This window comes from Sciurus vulgaris (assembly GCF_902686455.1).
Source record: "Sciurus vulgaris genome assembly, chromosome: 10".
NCBI classification, from domain to species: domain Eukaryota; kingdom Metazoa; phylum Chordata; class Mammalia; order Rodentia; family Sciuridae; genus Sciurus; species Sciurus vulgaris.
In genome coordinates, this window is record NC_136470.1 from 93,301,675 (window position 1) to 93,328,068 (window position 26,394).

A 26,394-nucleotide genomic window follows, 5' to 3' on the forward strand; every position below is an offset into this window, starting at 1 on the left:
AGCAACTCTGTAGGCTGAGGCAGAAGGATGGCAAGTTCAAGGCCAGCCTGGGCAGTTCAGCAAGACCCTTTCTCAAAATAAAAAATGTAGCTCTGCAATTAGACAGACCAAAGAAATTAAAGGGATACGAATTGGAAAAGAAGAACTCAAACTATCCCTATTTGTTGATGATATGATTTATATACTTAGAGGAACCAGGAAATTCCACCAGAAAACTTTTAGAACTCATAAGTGAATTCAGTAAAGTAGCGGGATATAAGATCAATGCACATAAATCTAAGGCATTTTTATACATAAGTGATGAATCTTTGAAAGAATAATTAGGAAAACTACCCCATTCACAATAGCCTCGAAAAAAGTAAAATACTTGGGAATCAATCTCACAAAAGAGGTGAAAGACCTCTACAATGAGAACTACAGAACACTAAAGAAAGAAATTGAAGAAAACCTTAGAAGATGGAAAGATCTCCCATGTTCTTGGATAGGAAGAATTAATATTGTCAAAATGGCCATACTACCTAAAGTGCTAGATTCAATGCAATTCCAATTAAAATCCCACTGACGAACCTTACAGAAATAGAGCAAACAATTATGAAATTCATCTGGAAGAATAACAAACCCAGAATAGCTAAAGCAATCCTTGGCAGGAAGAGTGAAACAGGGGGTATTGCAATACCAGATCTTCAACTCTACTACAAAGCAATAGTAACAAAAACGGCATGGTATTGGTACCAAAATAGAAAGGTAGATCAGTGGTACAGAATAGAGGACACGGACACAAACCCAAATAAATACAATTTTCTCATACTAGACAAAGGGGCCAAAAATATGCAATGGAGAAAAGATAGCCTCTTCAACAAATGGTGCTGGGAGAATTGGAAATCCATATGCAACAGAATGAAACTAAACCCATATCTCTCACCATACACGAACCTAAACTCAAAATGGATTAAGGACCTCGGAATCAGACCAGAGACCCTGCAGATTATAGAAGAAAAAGTAGGTCCAGATCTTCAACATGTCGGCTTAGGACCAGACTTCCTCAACAGGACTCCCATAGCACAAGAAATAAAAGCAAGAATCAATAACTGGGATAGATTCAAACTAAAAAGCTTTCTCTCAGCAAAGGAAACTATCAGCAATGCGAAGAAAGAGCCTACAGAGTGGGAGAAAATCTTTGCCAATCATACTTCAGATAGAGCACTAATCTCCAGAATCTATAAAGAACTCAAAAAACTTTACACCAAGAATACAAATAATCCAATCGACAAATGGGCTAAGGAAATGAAGAGACACTTCACAGAAGAAGATCTACAAGCAATCAACAAATATATGGAAAAATGTTCAACATCTCTAGTAATAAGAGAAATGCAAATCAAAACCACCCAAAGATTCCATCTCACCCCAATTAGAATGGCGATCATCAAGAATACACGCAACAACAGGTGTTGGCGAGGATGTGGGGAAAAAGGTACACTCATACATTGCTGGTGGGGCTGCAAATTAGTGCAGCCACTCTGGAAAGCAGTGTGGAGATTCCTTAGAAAACTTGGAATGGACTCACCATTTGACCCAGCTATCCCACTCCTTGGCCTATACCCAAAGGACTTAAAATCAGCATACTACAGAGATACAGCCACATCAATGTTCATAGCTGCTCAATTCACAATAGCCAGATTGTGGAACCAACCTAGATGTCCTTCAATTGATGAATGGATAAAGAAACTGTGGTATATATATACAATGGAATATTACTCATCCATAAAGAATGATAAAATTATGGCATTTGCAGGCAAATGGATGAAATTGGAGGATATCATTGCTAAATGAGATAAGCCAATCTCAAAAAAACCAAAGGACGAATGATATAAGTGGATGATGACACATAATGGGGGGGTGGCAGGGGTTAGTGTTAGCGTTAGGGTTAGGGAGGGGGGCAAGAATGGAGGAAGGAAGGACTGTATAGAGGGAAAAGAGTGGTGGGAGGGATGGGGGAAGGGAAAAATAGCAGAATGAATCAAACAACATTACCCTATGTAAGTTTATGATTACACAAATGGTATGCCTTTACGCCATGTACAAACAGAGAAACAAGATGTATCCCATTTGTTTACAAAAAAAAAAAAAAAAAAAAAAAAAAAAAACGTAGCTCTGGGTTCAATCACCAGTACTGAAGAAAAAGAAGAAAAGGGAAGGAAGGAAGGAAAGAGGTAGGGAGACAGTGCTGCAGATAACATTTAAGATCAGTCCTCTGCCAGGTGTGGTGGTGCATGGCTGTAATCCCAGTGGTTCAGGAGGCTGAGGTAGCAGGATTGCAAATTCAAAGCCAGCCTCATCAGTGAGACCCTAAGCAACTTAGTGAGATGCTGAATAAAAATAAAAAATAAATAAGGGTTAGGGATGTGACTCAGTGGTTGAGTGCCCCTAGGTTCAATCCCTGGTACCAAAAAACAAACAAACACAAACAAAAACAAAAACAAAACCACAACAACAATAAAACAGTCCTCTGGAAGCAGCTTTTGAGCAGAAACCTAAAGAAATACATGAACACCTGGAACACCAGGGTTTCAGGTAGATGAAATGGCAAATTGAAGGCCCTGAGGCAGGGAAGTTTGAAGTGTCTGGGAGTAGCAAGGAGACAGCTATTGCTCCAGCTGAGAGAATAGAGTGAAAAGAGGAAAAGGGCAAGCTTGTGTAAGGAAGGGCCAGATCGTGCAGAATTCTAGATCAGTTCTGTACAACAGACATTCCTGACCCAGTGAAATTGCTCCATGTTTTGTACGGACCAAAACAGTAATCCCTGGGTACCATGTGGCTATTGAGTCCTGGCAATATGGCTCTGGTGACTGAGAAAGTGAACTTTTAAAAATATTTGTAATTGAACCACGCTAATTACACATTATTGGATATAATGTGACATTTCAATACATGCATACCCTGTGTAATGATCAAATCAGGTTAATCAGTTTGTCATTTATCATTTCTTTGTATTGGAAACATTCCAAATGAGAAACTGAACTTTTAATTTTATTTAATTTTAATTTATTGAAATGTATGTAAACACATAGTGAGCTACTATGTAGGTCTTGATCACAAGGACTTTGAATTTTAATCTAAATATGATAGAAAACCACCATAAAGTTTTGAGTAGAGGAGATACATGACTTGTAAGCTTTCAAAGGATAGTAAAATTATAAAATTCAGTAAGTTTCTCCTAATTTTAGGATATCAGATCTAAATCCAGTAGAAACCTAAACTAAATAACTCATGCTGGGCTCCTGGGGTCTTCTACTTTCCTGGTCCTGTAATAGACTTTCCTCTGTTTTTATTTTTTAAACTTGTGTTTGATTGTTTGCTTACATTTGTGGAACTGTTTCACATTTTCTTCCTTGAAAAAAGCTGAATATTATCTTACATATTGTTAAGAGAGTAGGTAGACATAATCCCCATTAATTAAAGGTTGGGAGAAAAGAATTAATTAAACTATTGTGCCTTATAAGGACAGGTAATAAGATAGAACCAAACATTTAAATATATAAGTTAAAGAAGCTGATCTGAAAACAACACTCTCCACCTAACCCAATATAATAAATTAATTCATAAATAAATGCAGACAATCAGTTCTTATGGTCAAGAATGCCATGAAGAAGTAAGCATAAGAATATAAAGGTTAAATTGATCAATGGGAAAATGAATTATTTAAAAACCATCTCGTAACCAATTGGAAATACCATCAATGAGTAAAATTATCATTTCTTCATCAAAGCCATGTTTATACATAATACAATGAGATTAGGCTTTGGCAATTATTTAATCTAAGGCATGCAAAGAAATAAAGCATTTGAGTCTAAAAGTCAACTGTTTACATTTTTGTTTTGTTTTGTTTTTTGTTTTTTGTTTTGTAGTTTTCGTTATAGAGATCTTTTACCTCTTTGGTTAGATTGATTCCCAAGTTGTTTTTGTTTTGTTTTGTTTTTTTTTTTTTTTTTTTTGAGGCTATTGCAAATAGAGTTGTTTTCCTCATTTCCCTTTCAGATGTTTCGTCGCTTGCATATAAAAATGCTTTAGATTTATGCATGTTGATTTTTTTTATTATTGTAAACAAATGGGATACATGTTGTTTCTCTGTACATGGAGTCAAGGCATACCATTTGTATAATCATAAATTTACATAGGGTAATGTTGTTTGATTCATTCTGTTATTTTTTTTCTTCTCCCCCACCTCTCCCACCCCTCTTTTCCCTCTATACAGTCCTTCCTTCCTCCATTCTTGCCACCCTCCTTAACCCTAACCCTAAACCTAACCCTAACCCTAACACTAACCCCTCCCACCCCCCATTATATGTAACTGTTTACATTGATTGAAAAGGCAAAGAGAAATGATAGCAAAAGAGACTAGTTATTGGTAAATGTGATTTGAGTGTTTCTTTCCACTTTCAATATTTTCTTTCCCAGTGCCTCTCACCCATCTGTCTCTAACTTTGACACTTTCCAAAGACATAGGTTGTTTCCCTTGTGCAGATTTAGGACCTGCTCTTGTCCTTGTATATTACTTCACTATTGAAAGGATTGGGCTTATGCATCATTGAAACAAAAATAATTAATAAATCAGAAAGGAAGTAGTGAAGGAAATGTAAGACCTTGGTATGAATGGCAATGAGGCTGCTGAAGCAATTAATTAAAAAATGTCATAGACAGCCATCAAGGGAAGGATCAGCAATTAAAGCAGAGAGGTTTTGTTAATTACTCAAGGTTGAAGCACAGAACAACCTCAGAGCAATGAATCCATTAAAGAGTATTATTGCAGTGGAAAACTGGGTAGTTTCTTGTGTCATTGATGGAAGTTGTACTGAAAAGGCTTGAAGTAATAACAATAGCAGGAGGCTTCTAAAAGATAAAACATAATAAGAAGGATGCCGTTATACACAGAGACTTTATGTCTAATAATGACATTTTCCATTTGCAAAAACTTCAGTTTTGAATGAATAAGAAGAAAGGCATATGAGGAAAATAAGATTCATCAATTAATTTATAATTAGCTATTTTCAGTTTTAATATTTCTGTTCTAAGAAGTCATGATTTAATGAAAAATAATTAATTATAAGTTCACCATTCTCTATGCTATGTTTAATACATTCTCTTCCAATCAGAAAAATTATACATTCCTGCTGTATATCATGAGGGAAAAAAAAGTCACTGTCTTGTGTTCAAGCATTAATGCAATAATAGAAAAAGTGTTCCTGAGTTAAATATTTATTCTGAAAGTATTTTTAAAAACCTCTGACAGATTTTGTAGGGTCACTTTAAAGTAATGTACTCTAAATTCCACATTTACATAAATATTAAGCAAAATTTTAACTGGTCAGATTAATATGAAGTGCCTAATTTTTAACTAATGCTAGCCTGTATTTCACATTTTTTATTTAAATTTTTATGAGATGATTCATATAAAACAGTCAATAAAGGAAAATAGATACTCTGCTTTGTCTAAATCGCTGATGTTCAAATCTGATTGCAGAAAAAGCCCACCCACAGTGCTAGGGAAAGTGCAGCTCCCTCTGTCCCATCCCATCAACTTATACAACCTGGGTGCAGCCCAGGAATGTTATTTTTAAACAAAAATCCAAATAGTCCTGATACAGCAAGGCTATGAAGATCTGAAAAACACAGCAGGTTAGATAACTCAGTACCACATTTTTCATTTCATTTAATTTGGTAAGAATTTGGGTTCCAGTGTAGATCTGATACCATTTCATGCATATTAATATGCCCAGTTGTTTGATGTCATTTCAATATTTCATGAAACAGATACAGTTCCCTTTAGCTTGATCAAAAACTGTTATCTGCAATTTGAGGCTACATTCCATCTTACATCCAAAGTTTATCAAATGGTAACCAGACAGTAAATATTATTTAATAATAACTAAGTTTGACATATATCATGAGTATAAAACTGTGAAAATGCAATCTCCCAATATGTTATTAAATTTGATCATTGCTGAAGCTACCAATAGAGGAGACCTCTCAACATTAAGGAGCATAGAAACTTGCTGGTAAGTATATACAAAATTTAACTCTCCAGTCAAGGTTTTTTTCATTCAGGTCAAGAGGGAGGAAAAATTATAGGATGAACTTTCTGAACTCTTATTATTCAAATGATATTGCTCCAAAATTGGAAAAGGCTACTTCAAATACCACTCACTCTTCATGACTGCAGTGGTCAGTTCCCTTGGGGGAGAGGTAAACATAAGACACCCTGTGTGAATGGTCAGAGGAAGACTGATAGGATAAAAGCTGTCAGCAATTACCCCTGAAGCACTTCTTCACATGCCTCATTTCCAAGTTCAAATCACTGCTAAGTAAATCCACTCATTTGTGTAATACAATTCTATGGGATTTGAAGGATTCTAATTACTCTTTTAATATCACCAAATACTCAAAGGAAGCCAAAGTAATCTTTTAAGGAGCATTAGGTAAGATGTAATCATGTAGTTGCTTTTAGTTCTTCTTGGAAAACTTTTAGATAAATTTATGATAATTTTATATGAAATAAGTAAAAACCTTTTCCTGATTGTGTATGTATTTGTATGTGAAATCTATTTTTGAATCAAAAACCTGAGGATTCTGGAGCTCTTATATCTGTGAATTAAAATCTATTTTTATTTTTATTGTCTTTTAAATAAAATTTATGGCAGCTTTTGTTTGCCTTTTCTTTTTTAGCACCAAGTCTGAGGCCACATGAGTTAGACAATCTTTTTAAAAACCTAACATACTGCGCATTCAGTAACACATAAGTAAGCATGGGACATAATACAAATTGTTCTAATAATGGATTAAAACCCAGATGTTTTCTGTGTTCCGCATGATAGAATAGGTTGAACTAAGCTCTCTTTAGAGACTGTTTTCTGAGTCAGCTTGTTTATAGAGCAACTAAGTCTTCAAGTTTTATTTAGAAAAGTCTCGATAGAGTATTTGAAGGCAGGCCCCCAATCCTCACCTGAATTGTGTCAGTTTTCATCTCTCTTAACAACCCAGAATGGATTTGATTTATATCACTCTTTTTTCTTTGGAAAGAGAAGTTCCTTATTCTCATCTATCATAATTTCCTTGCCTATGAGATGCAGATTTATCTAAAAGTAATATTTAACATTCCCTCCAGATTTAACTTGCTATGAAAATGTAAGATAATTTAGATCTCTATGAGACATTCCGTATTGCTGTTACAAGTGTTTTCTGATTTAGCCAAATTATCAACTAGACTTACCAATTTTTCCTGAAAGAAAGAGATTTATTATGTTTGCCATTATATTGGTCTCCCACAAAATACTATTTGTCAGATAGTCTCTCCACAATTCTTGGGTAGCTGAATTTCTAGCATCAGTTCAAAGTAAAGAACATGTATTTCTTGATGGAAAAATAAAGAATATGCACCCCAAAGGATTGTATCAGTAGACAAATAATAGATTTGGAAAAAAATTCACAACCCAGAAAGGGTTAACAGATGTGGTATGCAAAAGGTTTTCACAAATTGCCAATAAACAGATCAAGGACCCAGTTTAAACTGGGGAGAGTATACACGTGAGGAGATTCTTGAGAAACTAAGAGAAATGAATTTTCCAGGGGGAAAAGTCCAAATAATCATCGAACACCTAAAAAGATGTTAAATTTGGAAATACAATGAACTACAGAACTTTATGCACATTAGACCCCAAAAGGTTTGTTTGTTTTTAAAGCTGTAATTCTTGTTGCTGTCAAGGATGGAAGAAATGCATAACTATGTATTTCAGGCTACCTGGCTACATTGTATAACAATGTCAAAACGAAAAGTATGTACATTCCTTTACTCAGCAATCTCACCCCTACCTGTCTTTTCCATGAAATGGAAACAATCAGAACTTAAGAAAATCTGTACAAAGATGTTAATAGCAACATTGTTCAGAGTTAAGAGAAAAAGAAAACCAAGGGAATTCCCATTTTTAAACATGTTTGAAAAGGTATATCCATACTTAAAATAACATACAGGTATTAAAAATGAAACTATAAAATTTGACTTAAGCAACTGTTTATGAATTAGTTGAGAAAAATAAAGACATGAAAAAGGAAGTGTAATATTGTACTAGTTGTAAAATAGTGACAACCATAACCAATGTATGCAGGAATATTAGTAAATATGTTCACTCTAAGTATGTGTCTCATTATTACTATGGATAGAATAAATATTTATTAATTGTTAATTATGCACGAATGGATAAAGTATGTGTTTGAGCAGGAGGCCAAGACAAGCAACAACACTAGACTCTAAAAATAGCATATATAATAGGATCCTATTGGAGATTTTATATTAAGGTACACATGTACTTAAAATATACACATAAAATCTTTAATTGAAACAATTAAGACTTAATAGTTTCAAATAAAATTCACAATTCTTAGCTGAAAGCACAATGGAAAATAAATGTAATTCAGACTTTACTGACCCCTTTTTCAGAAGGTGTGCACATAGGTACAAACGTATGTTTCAAAGCTTTATTTTATGAGCAATGACAACACCAAAAAGGTTGTTTTGTTTTGGTTTTTTTTTTTTTTTTTTTTTTTTTGGTTTTGACACATTCACAAAGGGTTCTTTTACCAGCTTAGTTTTTTTCAGAGAGAGGGTGGATCTGAAAGAAAATAGAAGAGTAACACAGAGGCCAGAGAGAAATGCTGGGACACCTTTCCCGAGAAGTGAGTGAGTGGTCCCCATCATGCCAGACCTGGCAAAGTTCTGCCCCAAGGTCAGAATCCAAATCAATCAATGTTTGGTATGCAAGAAACCACCCCAAAATGTAGCAGCTTAAATCCTCAAATATCTGTTATTTCCCACACATCTTTAGTTGGCTGGGTGATTCTTCTAGTCTAGACTGGTCCAGCTGGTGGCTAGATGGTCTTGGATGACCTTAGTCACCTAGAGGGCAGTTGACAAGCTGGAAAACAATAAAATTCTCTGAAAACTAAGGGAAAACTTTGTAACTACATAGATATTTAAAATAATGTTGCAGAAGTACATATATTTACAGGAAGGAAGCTCATAATACAGAAAATTGAAAGTAGGTTGCAAAATGAGATATACAAAATAATCCCTTTTAAAATCATTTTTATATCTATCAAAACCTCAATAGAAAGCTAAGAAAAGATGAGTAAACACTTCACCAAAGAACTTGTAAAAATTTACAACCAACTTGTGAATTATATGCTCAAACCCACTAGTAATAAGAGGAATAGAAATTAAAGAACAAATACATAAACACTGGAAGAAAATACATCAAAATAAAAGCAGTGAGCACTGTTTTATCAATTTCTGTTTCTTTGTCTTACCTATATTTTCTAAAATAAATATGTTTCACTGTTGTACTAATAAGGGAAGCTATTTTTCCACATTTTATTGATGTATTATAATTATATACAATGGTGGGATTTGTTTTTACATATTCACACATACATATTATGTAACAATGTAATTTGACCAATATTATTCCCCAGTATTTTCTCTCTCTTCCTCCCCTCCTCCCTCCTCCTGGTCCCTTTTCTCTACTGATCTCCCTTCAACTTTTATGAAATACCCACTCCTTTCTTTGCCTTTTACCTCTCTAGCTTCCATGTATGAGAGAAAACATGACCCTTGACCTTCTGAGTTTGGCTTATTTCACTTAACACATGTTCTCAAGTTCCATTCGTTTTCCTGCAAATGGCACAATTTCATTCTTCTTTATGGCTGAATAAAACTACATTGTGTATATATGTACCACATTTTTTTAAATTCATTCATCCATTGATGGGTGCCTAGGTGGTTTCCAAGTGGTTTCTATAGTCTGGTTGTTGTGCATTGTGCTGCTGTAAACATGCATATGCATGTATCACTATAGTATGTTGACTTTAAGTCTTCAGGATAAATACCAAAGAGTGATATTTATTTGACTGAGTCCTGTGGTAACTCCATTCCTTGTCTTTTGAGGAACCTCCATGCTGATTTCAATAGTGGTTGTACTAGATTACAATCCCACCAACAGTGTAGAAGTATTTCTTTTCACCATGTCCTCACTGGCATATATTATTGTTTGTATTTTTTTTTTTTTTTTTTTTTTTTTTTTTTTTTTTTTTTTGTGGTGCTGGGGATTGATCCCAGGGTCTTGTGCATGTGAGGCAAGCACTTTACCAACTGAGCTATATCCCCAGCCCCATATCGTTTGTATCTTGATGACTGCCATTCTAACAGGAGTGAGATGAAATCTCAGTGTAGTTTTGACTTGCATTTCCCTCATTACTAAAGACATTGAACACTTTTTTATGTATTTCTTGATTCTGTGTATTTCTTCATTTGAGAAGTGTCTGTTTAATTCATTTGCCCATTTATTAGTTGAATTGTTTTTTGGTGTTTTTTTTTTTGAGTTCTTTATGTATTCTGGATATTAATCCTCTGTCAGAAGTAACTTGCAAAGGTATTCTCCCATTCTGTAGGTCCTCTCTTCACATTCCTAATTGTAAGGGGAAACTATCTTTTTAAAGTGTCATCCAAATACAGTAGATATAATCATACAATCATTCAACTAAATGTTATTTAATATCACTTGAGAAAGAGTTCAAGAATCATACCAAATGAAATCTTCTGAAATGATTTCATTCCACATTCTTCTTAGTGATTTTTGATATTCCCATGCTTGTATATTCTACTCTACATAGTTTAATGCCAGTTATTTTTTAATAGTTTCATTTGTTCTTTTCAGCTATACATGACAATAGAATGTATTTTGACATATTATACCTACATTGAGTATAACTTCCCATTCTTGTGATTGTACATGATGTGGAGTTACACATATATGAACATAGGAAAGTTATATCCAATTTATTCTACTATCTTTTTATTCCTATCCCCCTCCCTTCCCTTCATTTCCCTTTGTCTAATCCAGTGAAATTCTGTTCTTCCTCCCTCCCTCCCCTTATTATATGTTAGCATCCTCATATCAAAGAAAACATTCTGCCTTGGGAGTATGGGAACTGGCTTATTTTACTGAACATGATACTCTCCAGTTCCATCCATTTACTGGCAAATGCCATAATTTCATTCTTCTTTAAGGCTGAGTAAAATTCCACTGTGTATATTTACCATATTTTCTTCATCCAGTCATCTATTAAAGGGCACCTAGGTTGGTTCCATAGCTTAGCTATTGTGAATTTAGCTGCTATAAACATGGATGTAGTTGATTTTAAGTCCTTTGGGTATATACCAAGGAGTGGGATAACTGGGTCAAATGGTGGTTCCATTCCAAGTTTTCTGAGGAATCTCCATACTGTTTTCCATAATGGTTGCACCAATTTTTAATGCCTGTTCTTTAATTGCTTCCTTTTGGAAATTTTATTTATTGAACAAATCATTTTTGAGGATCTGAGTGCTTCACTTGGTACCTCCTTATGAGAGGGGACCATTTGTCACCATCACACTGCCATTGCACCTCCTATGTTCCCTGTTCCAGCTCTGGACTAAGATCAGAGTTTGATAAACACATAGTGGTCACATATTATAATTAGCATCACAAAAATTTGTTGAGAAGCTACCATGCTAGATAATTATGTCAATCACTAAAATGAATCCTTGAAGAAATTTCTTTCATTTTAACAAATTAGGAAGAAGCTCTCCAAGGTTACGTCTAGGACCAGCTCTGTCAATTGTGTAACTTGAGTGAAGTAAATCAATGAGTTTCACTTTTTCTGTAACATGAAGGGGACAGAAGTTAGACTAAATATTCTTAAGATTCTTTTTGTGTCTAAAATGTTAGATAATTTTGTTTCTATATTTTGCCAAATATACCTGGCAATACCTAAATCTCTAATATGACAATCTATATACTTGTATGAGGCTGGGCAGAAGATGTTGCGTTGTACCATGACATCAGAGTGTGTCTGCTTTGTGTGTTTGTTCTCTGAGGACACACATTCCTTACAGACCCTCATACATGAATAGAACTCAGGAGATGACATCCTAATATTTCCTTCTATTTTATAGGAATGAAGACAAATGTCTAATATACTACTTTTATAAGTAAGTGCAGTAGTATTTAAATATCTAAGCACCAAGATAAAGCTTATACTAGATTTGTTTTGTCAGACAAATAACCAAATAGAATTGTCTTTATGTTTGGTATGATTTATCTTCTTAAATACGTGGTGGGGGAAAAAAATACTGGTTTTTGAGGGAAGAGAGAGAGAGAGAGACAGTGTGTTCTAGCCTGAGAGATAATTTATGCAGAAGAGCTGTGCCTGAGTATACACAGAGGGAAAGAACCGAGGGACATAGAGATGGAAGGTACAAGTGAGAGAATAATTGATGAAGCAAAGTGGAGAATAGGTGTGAGGGCAACGAGATCCCCACCATAGGAAGAGTTGAACCCCGAGAGACAGTGCTTCCTCCTAAAATACACACAAGAATAAAACACCTGAAGATGAAGACCCAGACATGAGGAAAGGGGGAAGAAAGAATGATGAGGCCTTGAGCATCTCAGAAAACAGCCAGGTCATCCTGAAGAGGGAAGAGCTCTCACTGGTAAAGGGGCTCGGTCTTTGTGACAAGGATCAGAAGAAATAGCCTGGCAGCTGTGAGGACCCAGCTATTATAAAACAGCATGAGTCTGCAGTGGTGATAGTCACCTTGGCCTTGTGACTCTGCTTATAAAACTTGATGATCTGGAAGAGGAAGAGGCAATGCAGCCAGGATGCAGTAAGCATATCATTGAAATGATTTATGGGCAGCCCGGTGCTATGCTGTCAAGAGATACCAGAGGTCGAGCAGCAAGGTGGCTAGGGTCTCCAAGTCACATTATAACCAAAGAGTTGTCCGATGCTATTACAGTGAGGTGGAGCAGAAGGTTGGTTGAAAATCAACCTGTTGTGGTGAAGGGGACTCTGACAGAACTTCCCCCACTTTTCAAATGCACACAGAATGCATGTAGGATGCTAGGAACCAGGCAGTCCCTAAGTCTTAGCCACACCCCAGATTTTTCAGGGAGCAGGGACGACAGATCTTTTATCCATTGGGGGTATTATAGAATTGTGAATATGGGGAGATGGCACTTATATAAATGGATTTGAATTATGCTCTAAAATGGACTAGCAAAGTGAGCTAATGGAAATGTACTCAGTACCTTTATGTTTCAGTTTCCTCATCAATAAAATAGGAAGTAATAAGAGTATTTACCTCAGGAAGTTATGAAAATTAAATGAAATAATGGAAGTAAAATGCCAAACAATGATCCTGGCACAGGTAAGCACTCGGTAAATCACTGGTATTAGCAGTTGACAGTAAATAGCTCAGAATGACAGAACAGGATGAGAAAGCAGAACTAAAGGAAAAAGAGTTTGGTGTTACTTTAAAATGTGGGGGAAATGTAAAAACACATGAGACAGGATCTTTTCTCTATTAAAAATGAGTGATAATAGGACCTAGTGAGATTTCTAATTGAAATCAGAGAAATATTCTTTTATAAGCATAGATAGATAGAACGTGGGGTTGGAAGAAACTAAAAATAATCTCATCTGATCCACACATTTTACATGTGAGGAAACTGAGGTTCAAATGTATCAAGTCACTGCCATGAGGTCAAATGGTATTGACTTGACAGTGGAAACACAGATTTAGTTATTTTTATCAATAAAACATTGTCCTCTGTACATACATATAATTTTCAGCTCAACTTTAGGCAGTATTGAATATACTTTAATAGGTACTAACTATCCTTGTGAATGTTGGGAAATACCTGGTAAGGAGTTGATCAGAAAGTGGCAAAATCAAAATGTGATCTTATGCTATCTGACAACATATTCTTAACTTCAGGGTGCCTCCATGTAGATGTACAAATCACACTTTTATCATTGAACTTGACACATACTATAAAAACAGCTAGGTTTGATTTTTTTAAATGTAATTCTTTTGGGTGACTACTCATTTTTACCAATAATATTCATGGAATAATAGTGCTGGAGTTGATGGGAAGAGTCACAATTCCTGGTGGATCATTTCCATTATCTAAACATACAGCAAAACTAATAGGAAATGAAAATTATGTGGTTAACAATATTAAATACAAACATGCCAAGTATATCATTAAAGAAAATATTAGCATTAGGCATCTCATAAAGAGTTAGTATGTTGAGAATACAATGTATAAATGATTAAATCTTGTGTACTAGTTACCTGATATTCCTGTGCTTTAATTTTTTTCTACTTCTAATAAAAGGAGAAGCATATGTTTATCCCCATATCTCCTTCATGAGAGGTTTGTAATGAAATTTGAATATATAAACTAAACATGGTGATAATTTCTGAAAAATCATACATAATTTAGGGGCTATATCTGAATACTCAATGGTTAGTAAAGATAGTCCCATTTTATTGTCTTCAGGGTTTCCTAGTAGACTCTGGTGGTTATTTATGTTATTTATTTATGGTGGTTATTTATGTTATTTATAAAGTGTCTACCTTTTCCTAGATATGTCAAAGAATGCATTTGAGATGCCAGGTCCCGTATATTAGGTTTTTAATGCTAGGATGACAGCATCAAAACTACATTTATATGAAGATTTTTGACTCTCAATTCATAACATGATGCCATAGCATTAGACTGGCGGGACTTAAAACTAGGTTCAAAACATCTAATATTTTGTGATAATGAAAACACACACATCATTTGTGGACAGTATGATGACTTTGAGGGACAGTGTTAACTGTGACACCGCTCAGCTTTCCTGTGATGATTAAATTAAAATCCCTATCTATATCACTATGGCCCCTTAAACTGGGGCACCCACAGGGCTGTTTATCTGGTATAGTGGGTGGTTCATCCACAGAGTCCAAGGTGAAGAATTCCTACACTATTGCTTAAAACTTGGACTCAGTTTTATTCCTACCATAGCGTTATGCTGGTTTCTGATACATTGGTCTGTCCGAATATTCTACCACATATGCAGTTTAGGTAAGTTCTCTCATTATAGCCTAAATAAAGAAAACTAGTGGTACAGGGTGTGAGAACATTGAGCCTTAGGGTGAACAAGGGCAAGCCCTAGAAAGCTGGCCACAGTCCTTCAAATGGGAAATACTTAAGAATAATCTTAGTCCAAGTCATCCTGGCAGCAACTAGACAGGAATCCTGAGTTCCTAACCATGCCAGTTTATCTCATTGGTTTTCTCTGATGATATTTGCCTCTGTGGGTGCTCTGGAACATTTTCCTGAGAGCCAATCCATCTGTAGCATTCCACCAGTTTCCAGATTCACACTCGCATCTCAGTTTGGCTTTACCCCTCCCAGGCCTACATATGACTAGTGGAGATGCGAATCCATCCTCATTTATACTCCCTACAGCAAAACATGTAGAAGACCCCTCTAATCACACATCCCCAGATTTAGGAATTTGTGCCAAAAGGGATTTCAGTGCATCCATTTAATTGGGCTGCTCTTATGCAGGGAGAAACTGAGTCTAAGGAATATGATGATCATGGGGTTGTGTGCCCCCATTTCCCAGTCTTCACCTCTACCACAAGCACTAATAAATCTTCCCTGGGTAATGCAGCCATTTTCTCAATACAGTAGACTCTTGATTTCATGACCTTCTAAATTTCCCCAAATTTAATCATTTCCTACATTAGTCAGAAATGCAGTTGTTTTGGTTGTAAATCACTCCTCATTGGGGGGTACTATTTCAGTCACCTAATTTTCAATTTTTGGCAAATCACCTAAGAAGTTGTATAAAGATATATTGATGACTAAGCCTACCCCAGACCAATTGCATCTAACTTGAAGTCCAATCTGACTGTTGTATATATTCAAATCCTGGAAGTTCCTTGGGAAAGCTACTTAAATTTTTTTCCTTAGTTTCTTCATAAAAACTATGAAGTTGACAAAGTTCTCATATGGCTATAATGTGAACTAGATAAATGAACATATGTAACACATTTAGAATATGCCTACTCCCATCATAAATACTCAGTAAATGTTAGTTGCTTTTATTGCCTTACAGGGTTATCCTGAGAATAATTTGTGTTCAATAAGTATTAAATCAACAATGAAAGAACTTTGTGATCACTAACTTGCTATAAATATTTGTGGAATTTTATATTGCAGCTAGCATATGTCTGAATATTTCAGAAATTAGAAGTTCATTTAAAACTTGTTTGCCTTGCCAAGTACAAAATACCTACTAATAACAAATTAAAAATTGATTTTATACATTTGAAAAGGTAACGACCACAAGTCATAATTCTAAACTGACTTTTGACAATATTTTGACAATATCTTGAATGAGAAGTTTTTGAAAATAGTTCATCTACAAAGTAAAATCCTGGAGACTAGGGTACTGAACTGATGTACTTCTGTGTCTCCTGAATGTTGAACTATGAGTGAGACTTATTAGGAATTCAGTTAATGAGAAGGAGTTGAAACAGGTACACATTTGTTAGTCCAATTTATGAACCCAAAGGGAAATATGTAAGATGTGTTTTTAAGTACACACATTATCTACTTTTATTAACTTTGATCTCAAATAAGTTATTTAATTTTTCTGTGTGATTTGATTGTTTTCCTCTTTAACGTTAATATTAGTATATAAAATAGTACAACTGTACTACTTGATTTAATGAATTTGAATGAATTATGTTAAAGTTTAAATAAACTTTAGTACAGTAATGGAGAGGGTAACAGAGAACTAGAGTAGTGGATTGATTTGATATAAATTAGTTGGTGTTCTTAGTGTCACTTAAGCTGGGATAGGGGGATGCTGGTCTTTATCAATCAAATAAGTAAAATATGTGTAGCACATCTGTTTTGTACCAGAAACTGCAATGAGTGTAGGTGGGACAGACAAGGCAAGCAGAAGCCACAGTCCCTCATGGCACAAAGGGCTAAAGCCAGACAAATTTGTTCATTTGCGGGCACTCAGTTTTATTCCTACCATGGAGTTATGCTGGTTTCCTCAAGAAGCTGTGCCAGAAATTGTTCATGCATTTAGTCACCAACCTGCCAAGCCCTGGCAATTCTGTTCATTTTGCTCATACCTTCTTTCAGGCTGATTACCTGCAATTTGGCCCTTAACTACATTTGAGTCTTCATGTCTTACTTCCTTCAGGGAAATTCTACATCTTGTGGCCAAATTCATTTTTCTGAAGCAGGTATTTGCAAATACATTTAAGGACAATTGAGCACCAACATGTTCCTTCTTGAGAAACATATTTATACATCCTATTTCAATTACTTCTTTTTGTTGTTTTGAAATGGAGATTTAGTTTTGTTTTAGCTGTTTCTGTTGGTTATTAAGATATACTCAGTTTAACAGATATGGGGGTTTTGTTCATAGCAGCTTGAAGAAGACAGTAGATGGTTCTTTATATATGAATTAATGTTATATGTATTTGAATTTTTTTATCAAGTTAGTTTCTTGCTTTCATTAACAGTGGTACTTTCTTTATCAACAAAATTACTAGTGAATTGGCTTCCCAAGAGTTAAAAAAAGAGATCAGATAATTGGCAATGCTAAAAATAATTTAGTAAAAAAATAAATAAATTTTAAAAACCCTTAAAATGGGGAAAATGAGCTCAAAAGAGTTGAAGTGACAAGCCCTATTTAAAAAAAAAAAGTGATGCAAACAAGGCTGGAGCCCAAACAGTGGCACAGACCAAAGTTCTCTGCTACCTACTTTCCAACTCCACCATCTGTAGCTTTTTCTGTATCCTTAATATTTTGCACATCTCTGAAACACACTATAAAAAAATCCAGTTTGTGTTAAAAGAAGATTTAACAAAGAGGTGAACTTCAAAAGAGTCCGCAATGGAGGCTCCCTGCTGGGCTTCCGCTCCAGTTACTTGACAGTAGCACCTGAGTTTGGCTTAGTTGCCTTTTTGTAAGGTTGAAGGTAGGGGGTTGGTGAAGCCTGAGCTCTTCATGTTGCTTGATTTTAGGTTCACAAGAAAGCAAACCATCAAGGGCATGTTCTGATGTATCCATGAACTTAGCTAAGCCATTCAGGGTCTTCTTAAAATAAAGCTCTGCTGGGTTTTCTCAGTACAGCATTCTAAAAGTTGACACAGCAAGATTGCTTGCTTCTCACCAGGTCCTATTTTTAAACCCCAGTTTAAAAAAAAAATGTCTTTTAACTTCAAGATTGAGTTTCTGAGCCATCTTTGGTGAGTCTTGCCATCTTGCTAGAAAGATTGTTTAGTGGTTGTGCACTGTCAACTCAACCTGTTAGATAAGAAAGGGAAGGAGGAAGAAAAGAAGGAAAAGAGACAGGGAGAGAGGATGGAAAGGAAGCAAAGAGGAGAGAAGGCAGAGAGAGGAGGTAAAGGAAAGATGTCAGCTAATAAACTTTATTGTTGTTAAATATAATACTTATTGTTATTAAATATGTTTTTTGTTTTGGTTGTTTGATGATATTGGGGATTGAACCCAGGGCCTTGGGCCTGCTAGGCAAGTGTTCTACCACAGAGTTAAAGTTATGTATAGCTATATGTATATAAACAAAATACAAGATTGTGCCTCTAAATGCTATTATTATCTTACAATCTTATTAGGCATCAATATGTATTTGTGCTATGTTGGGATCATTGTGCAAAGAGAACTAAATTAATGTTGCTCTGTTAACCAATGCATTCCTCCAGAAACTCTTACCTCACTTGTCTGGACCTATGGCTACACACCTAGACAAATCTTACCAGCAGTGCTTCTGAATGTCATGTAGTTGAGGGCTCTGCATGGGCCACAATGAGACCTGACCCTGGTTTCACACTGTGGGCCTCCCTCTGGCCTAGTGCTGGACCCTCCAACCTCCACAAGTGGGGCCCAAAAGCCTGGACCAGCAGCAGGTTGCCTTCTGTGTAACCAGGTAGGACTGGGGTGAGACAGATAGGGCGCCAGAGAGGCACTAATCAAAGTCCAAGTGACTCATCCAGCCATCTTGTCACTCTGAAGGGACTGAACAGAGAAAATCTCCAGGTGTGAAGACAAAAAGACCAAAGCTAGGAAATCATGGGGAGAGGGTTTTAAGCTAAGATTAAATGGCCTTGCCTGGATTCTCAAGGCTGTTTCTGTGGCTCAGGTGGGGATAGGGGAAAATGCATTAAAGTTGGTGACATTCAACAACCATTCAAAGATGGGCCAGTCCTGGCAAGCAGAAGACTGATGTATTGACCTACCTGGTCACCTCTAAATTTGAGCACAGAGTTGAGGTGTAGGTCAGCAGTATATATAGAATGACCTTTGGCTTCCAGCCTAGAAAAGGCTGCATTTCTGCTGTTGCTCAGCCTTACAATTGTTCTGAAGATTTTTTCATTTGCTATTCTTCTATTTCTGTCTTATTGACTGAGTGATTTCATATTTGACCTAAGAGTTGGGTGAAACCAAAGCTACTCTGGCCATGTGAAATTGCATTGTTATGCTAAGAAGAAAAAATAATAATAATAGAGACTACTATATATTGAATACTATTCTAAGATGCCTTGAAATTCATTATTTCCCACATTTCTTACATAACAAAGGAAATGGCGTGGCAGAAGTCAGGAGCTGTGGCCAAATCCCAAAGGCATCTGAGTACCCAAACTTTGGTTCTGTCAGACAAAAGCTAGACTGTACAGTTCATGTTAATGATAGCCCAAAGGCTCATTTTGTTCTACCCAAAGATGAAAAAGATCATCGGAACATAAAGTCAAAAGACTTGAATTTGATTCTGTGTTCTAGCTGTTTTTAGGAAGACAAAATACATTTCTTCTTTTAGAATCCATTTCTTCAGCTAGAAATAAGGAGGATAATACATAACTTTATGAAATTACCTATGAAAATTAAAGGAGATAACTCAAGTATCTATAAACACTAAAGTTATAATCATTAAATACAATCCAAATGTGTACTAAGTAACACATAACTATCATACGCTTAATTGGATAATTTTTGACATTGTCGTGGGACACAATTTTAAGAATATACTGATCACCACTGAGAAGTCCAAATCTGAGTGTCTTTATTAGCCAGTTGGCTGACTGTCTCACGAAATGCCCAAAATGGCAGTTGGGAGAACAGCCTTGACCATAGGGTTGCAGGGGGTTTTATACCATAAGTCAGTACATCAATCACAAGTGTCTGTTGCTATGATTCAAAACTACAAATTAACATCATAATATCTAAATTCATAAGCAGAAGGGAAAGTGGGTCAAAATGACTTTACATGGATACAAATTAAAGAATGGCTGCTAACATCTAGACAATCACTGTTGACATGATACATTGTCTAGGAAAAATAGAAATCAGAAAGAGAACAATTTTACATTATATAAGAATTGCCATTTTGTGTTGCCAAACCTACTGTGCTAAGCAACTGTTCATGGGTACAGAGGTGGGGTGTTCTCATGGGAGAAGTATTTCCTACATAACATGGAGTCTCAGGATAAAATGGAGTCTGTTTAGTCATTGCTCATATAGCCTGGCTTATAACATTTTCATGGAGTCAAATACCACAACATGACCTATTCTCAGAAGCTAAATAAATTGGCTTTGTTTATCATTATTACAAATGGGGAAAAGAAGAACTAATTTTTAAAGTCAAGTTTTCTACCATTTCAGGAAAATTTTGCATTCTTTCCATTGTAACAGTGGTTTCAAACATTTGTCTCAGCTTCCCTGTCTACTCTTCAAAAATGTCAAAGACCCCCAAAGAGTTCTTATTTATATGGTACATCTCTATGGACATTTACTGTATTAGAAAAGAAAACTAAGAAAATTTTTGACTATTTGCTTAATAATTTATTTGAAAATAAAAATAACAAACACATCACATGTTTATTCAGTAACATGCTTATTTTTAAATCCAAAAAGGTCAAATTTTTTTCAGTGAGAAGCAAGGCACTGTTGCAAATCTCTTTAATAGAAGAGCTTCAGAGGAAACACATTGACTTCTCATTGGCTTCATCATTTGGTCTATTGCTGTGTGCTTTTGTCCATTGAAATAATAAAAGAAAAATTCATCTTTACACAAACTTACAGTTAAGAAAGGAGAAAGTATTTTCATAGATTTTTCAGATAATTGTGAATATTTTTTGGAACTACATCAAAATTTAACAAATATTGTTACTTAAAATTTAGTAGTAATGTGAAATCTGAAGCTAAAATCCATTGCTCTACCTTACACCTTGACTGGCTTTTTAATTCATGCATGATTTTGGTAACATGCTAGGTATTGATCATTTGGAAAATACTGGTTCATTGGTTCACATCTGCCGTACTTCACTACACATCAAAAATACTCTATAATAATCACTTCTGATCTCATCAGAAAGAAACCATCAAGTACATAATGGCAGATACAAGTTTCCCAAAGACTCTTTATTTTTGAATTTTGGTTTTAAAATGAATGGTTCTTTTCATTTATTTTCAGGGCATGCAAATGCCAGATTCCTAAGTTTGAGTGACCATAGCTCATGTGTTAGCCATCCTTTGAAGTAAAAATGGTGTTATATATTTTTTAAAGTGCCTAATTCTATTCCCAACTAGTACAGTTAGTTGTTACCACCTTGATTTGTACTGAGGTGCCACCAGTTTGATCAACATTGCTTTTATACCACAAGTGCAAATGTCTACCCAGTGAAAAAGATAAGTGGCATCTTGGTATTATTATAAAAATAGTGTTCACTTTTTCAACCACTTGAAAAATTCTCAGGAACCACCAGGGCTCTGCAGACAATACATATATGCTATTATTGTCTTTTGAATGTTAAATGAATTATTTTAATCTGATGGTTTTCAGGATTTCTTAAACTTTCTTCAAAAAGACTGTTAATGTCAGGTGAATTTAGATGTGTAAGGTATATATGGATGTGTGTTAACAAGGAAAAGTACTCAGAACATATTACTGAGTAAAAAAAGTAGATTAGTATTTGTTCTACAATCATATTTATCACAAAATACATATGAATATAAGTATGAATTTATTTATGTACATATATACATATATTTTATGCATATGAATGTATGTCTGGGTATCAGCATCATAGTTTGAAAGAGTTGTATCCAAACTTTTTTTTTGTAAGGTACCAAGAAAGAGTAAGAAAGATTAGCAATGATGGGAATAATACTTTCCTCTTTGTTATGAAGCAAAAATTTTAATGTAAAAACATTTATTAAATACCTACAATGTAATAGGCACACCTCTATACTTTGAAAAAAATCAATATTTCTTATAAGGAAAAGTTGCTAGTTTTATCATTTTAAAGGTTTTTTCCATTTGGGGCATGGTACTATCCATGGTAATTCAGCTGTTCCTTATTAAATAAAGCCTTGCTTCATCTCTCCTTAAAACCCTAACTCTCGCCTACCCAAGACCATTTTATAAGAATGCAGGAGTTTTGAAAAGACTTTTTGTCGAAGCCTGTATCTACTTTCAAAGATACATTTACAGTAATGGAGTACCCATCATTTTTCGGTCTCTGAGTGCTATATTATCAATAAATTATTCACTTTGGGGTATTAATCAGACATTGCAAGAGAGTCTTCCAAGAGCCCTTATTGTGTTATCAAGTTAAAGAGCTTCCTGCTCATTGTCTCTGAAAATTTCTCTGCTTTAGATTGTACAAGAAATTTCTTCATTATCTATCTAAAATTTTGTGACAGTCTTCTTAAGTGAATCATCCAAGATTTAAAGTTTGACTCCTAAAGAGAGAGAGAGAGGAAAGAAAAATGTAAAGATAGGAATTATAGATTGTCAATAATCATCTGTATTCACCATGATACCTTGTAGAGAAAAGTCCATGCTGTCGCTCTAGTTATACTCACATGTAGTTGACTATCCTTCAATATTTTGCATATAACATGATTATTTTAAATATGAATAACAAAAAGTCCCTAACAAATAAGAACCCTCGGACAAACTAAGAAGATGAATACCATGACTCTCCCTTGCTCCACCTGACCTTATTCAAGTTTTCTTCCATCGTAAAGTTTTCTATTCTGATGGGTTAAAAACAAGTGAAATGCAATGGAAACACCTGATTGTTGTTGTTTAAACCAAGCTCTAAATGTGCCATCTCAATTCTTTTTAAACCACATTATCTCAAATACACTTTAGTAAATACATTTCTTTTCAATATTTCCTACTCCCTGGGCAGTTCAGTTCTTGGATTTGCATAAAGAATTCCTGTTGTTGGTATCCAAATAACACAATAAATCCTTTTAGAGGCTCTACAGTCCCAAACAATATCACATTGTATTTTTTAAAACAGACTCACTTTGTTTTGGCAAATAGCAAGAAACAAAAAAAAAAAAAAAAAAAAAAAAAAAAGTTGAAATATGGCTTAGGACTTCACAGAATGCAAAAATATATATCCTTCCCTAAATACTATATTTTGTCCTGTTGGTCAGAGTTTCTCTCTCTCTCTCTCTCTCTCTCTCTCTCTCTCTCTCTCTCTCTCTCTCTCTCTCTCTCTCTCTTTCTCTTGTTACTTGTTTTATTAAATTTCTTCCTGAAACAATTTTTATATATTACTAAGTTTAGTGATTTCTGAAGATATGTCTGTTCTAGGCCCATTGATTGAAATTTCAATTCCTGACTACAGAAAATATGGATATTTTTATCACTCTTAGTAGCCAGCATTAAAAAAGTAATCTCATGATGCACAAAGCGATGAATGAAGCACATCTTTATGAAATCAGTGTGTGGTCGTCTCTCTCTGCCAACCTGTCTTCGCAGGCCCTGGCTGTCATGCACTGACCACTTCAGTAGTCCCCAGCTGTGTTCCTTGCCTCCAGCCTTCTTCCTCCAATTCATTCCCCACCCTCCCGCCAGAGTGGCTTCCTAAAGCACCAATCTGCTAATGTCTCTCTCCTACCTGCAGTGGCTTCACACTGTCTGTGATGTGGAGATGCAACTCCTTGATGTGTTCTCAAGACTCTCCAGCCTGTTCTGGCACAGTTCCCCACAACCCTGACTTCGCCCTGCCTAACACCTCCTCCTGTCAGATGCTAGAAGTCCCCACCAGTTCTCACCGTTGAGTCTTTCCTCTCTGTCCCTCAAGCCCCCATACATGCCAGCCTCTCTGCCCACCTGGATAGCTCTACTCATCATTCCCATCCCAGTGCCTCCTCAACAGGGTCTTTCCTGACCTTGTTCCAGGACCAAATCCTCTCTGTCCTTCATCCCCTACACCTCTGCCATAGGCAACTCATACTTATTTTTTTTTTTTCTGATGCTTTACTTTTTATTTTACTAAATCATCTGCATTTTCTTCTATCATAAGCATAAAGGATATCTACCCCTTTGGTAATATTTATTATTTAGTAACTGAAGCATTAAATGACAATTTTTACTTTTTATATTATATCCATTATATTTGAGATTGCTTAGCTTTCATGTGGAAAAAAAAGAGATACAGGCACAAACCTTTACATTATGCACCTGCTGGGCCTACAATGTGATTTCAATAAGATTGACTGATATGTGGGAAATTTCTATGAAGTGGGCAGAGAGGTAACAATAAGTGACTATAAAGTGATCAGTCTAGTGTTATGATCTTTGACCCACTGCCCAATCCATTTCAAGATCTGATCTATATTATCTTCTAGTTCTTCTGGTTTATTGCTGACCAGTTGATGCGCAATTTCTTCTTTGTAGGATGGTATGGCTTCTTCATAAAGAACTTGAAAAATCTCACACTGAATATTATCTTTTAGTTTCTTCTCACCACAACCCCTTGTTTCAAGTCTTTTGTACAATACACTGTTATCTGTTCTCAACACAAGAACTATATGAAACCAACGTTCAGGGAAGAAATCACAACCATGGTACCCAACAATAGCTCCACCTTCTCTCATTTGCTTTTCTAACTCATCAACCACTCTACCTTCATCTAAAATGGGACAATCATACGCTTCATCATAGCCATTATATAACTGTCCTTCTCGAGCTAAATCACCCACGTTAATGTATTTCAGTCCTGATCTTGATGCAGGTTCTTTGCCTAGTGTAGTTTTTCCAACCCCTGGAGAACCGGTGAGCAGAGTGTTCGGACAGCACCTCATACTTTAATAATGGTTCATTTAGTTACCTCCCTCCTCCAAAAGGCAGCGAGTTTTCTGGGGGAAGAAATATGGTAGACCTGTGTCTTCTAGAGGCCCAGAATTTAACACATATCATAGTAGTTGATCAGAAATATCTCTAGAATGAATGAGTGACACAGTGCCTGACCTAAAAAAAAAAAAAAAAATACAGTAGTAAGGTACCAAAACAATCACAAACTCTGAGACCTGCAGACATGTTTTAGTAGCCCTAAGATGGCGGCTGGCGATGAGCCAAGAGGTGGCACATAATTAGTGTTAATACGTCGTGATCTCTTATGACCTTTTGCCTGATTAGTTAATGTCTCTTCTGCGCTAGTGGTCAACAGATGTTCCTCATTCTTTCTTGATTGGTACCTTGTCCCATGCTGCAATCATGCTACTTAATCCTAAGCTGATTGGCTGTCTTAGTGTATATAAGACATTCTCTTCACCTGGGAGGAGATCGCAGAACGCGGGACTGAGCACACACCTCTAGATCGCAGATCCCAGAATGAAGATCGCAGGACAGAGGACTAAAGCCACACCTCTAGACTGCAGATCGAAGATTGCAGAAAGCGCGACTAAGAGGACACCTCTAGATCGCAGGCCGCAGGTTGCAGGACGCAGGCCGCATGCCACACCCTGCACCTCCAAGAAGCGACCCACCTTTAAGAAGCAGTAGACCTTTGATAAGCATAGCCTCTCTGAAAGAGTAGCACCTCTAAAATTAAGCAAAGTCTCTCTTCCTTTAAGCAAAATCTCTCTTCCTCTAAGCAAAGTCTCTCTTCCTCTAAACAAAGCCTCTCTTCCTCTAATAAACAAACGAACAAGCAAGTAAGCAAGGAAGTAGCCCAGATATAGATAATAGAAGTAGTTTATTCCCAGTCCACCTCCAATAAATTCCCGAGGGATTGTTGCTGCAGACAGCAACAGATACCTAAGTCTCTTTTATGAAAAATATTCAGATAATCTCAATGTGTAGGATGTTTCAAAAATAAAACTTTAGGGATACATTTTTTATAACTTCATTTTATTTTTATGTGGTGCTGAGAATCCAACCTAGTCTCTCACACATGGTAGGCAAGCACTCTACCACTGAGCTGCAACTGCAGGCCCTAGCAACACATTTTATTGTGAAGTATAAAATATATAAAATGTTTGAAGTACAAGAATACAATGAGGCAAAATAAAATCACCATATTTAAGAAGTTCCCCATGTCTCCTTATCTGATCACCAAATAGAGGAGGGGTTTTCTGTTTGTTTTTTAAAGATCAAATTCTCTTTTCAGTTGATCCAGT

General features: G+C 35.7%; 2 protein-coding genes across 5 annotated transcripts in view; one reads left to right on the forward strand and one right to left on the reverse strand.

Annotated features, from left to right (window-relative positions):
• PEX5L (peroxisomal biogenesis factor 5 like) overlaps positions 1–26,394 on the forward strand; it is a 220,983-nt gene that overhangs the window by 27,322 nt on the left and 167,267 nt on the right. The window lies entirely within an intron of this gene.
• LOC306670360 (adenylate kinase isoenzyme 6-like) lies at positions 23,598–25,524 on the reverse strand. The gene has a single exon (XM_079155062.1). It carries the CDS (start codon positions 25,075–25,077, stop codon positions 24,541–24,543), a length of 537 nt encoding a protein of 178 aa, XP_079011188.1. The 5' UTR covers positions 25,078–25,524; the 3' UTR covers positions 23,598–24,540.

Coding starts and splice junctions, on each gene's coding strand:
- LOC306670360 (XM_079155062.1), bottom strand. CDS start 25,077: ATGAGGTGCTGTCCGAACACTCTGCTCACCGGTTCTCCAGGGGTTGGA.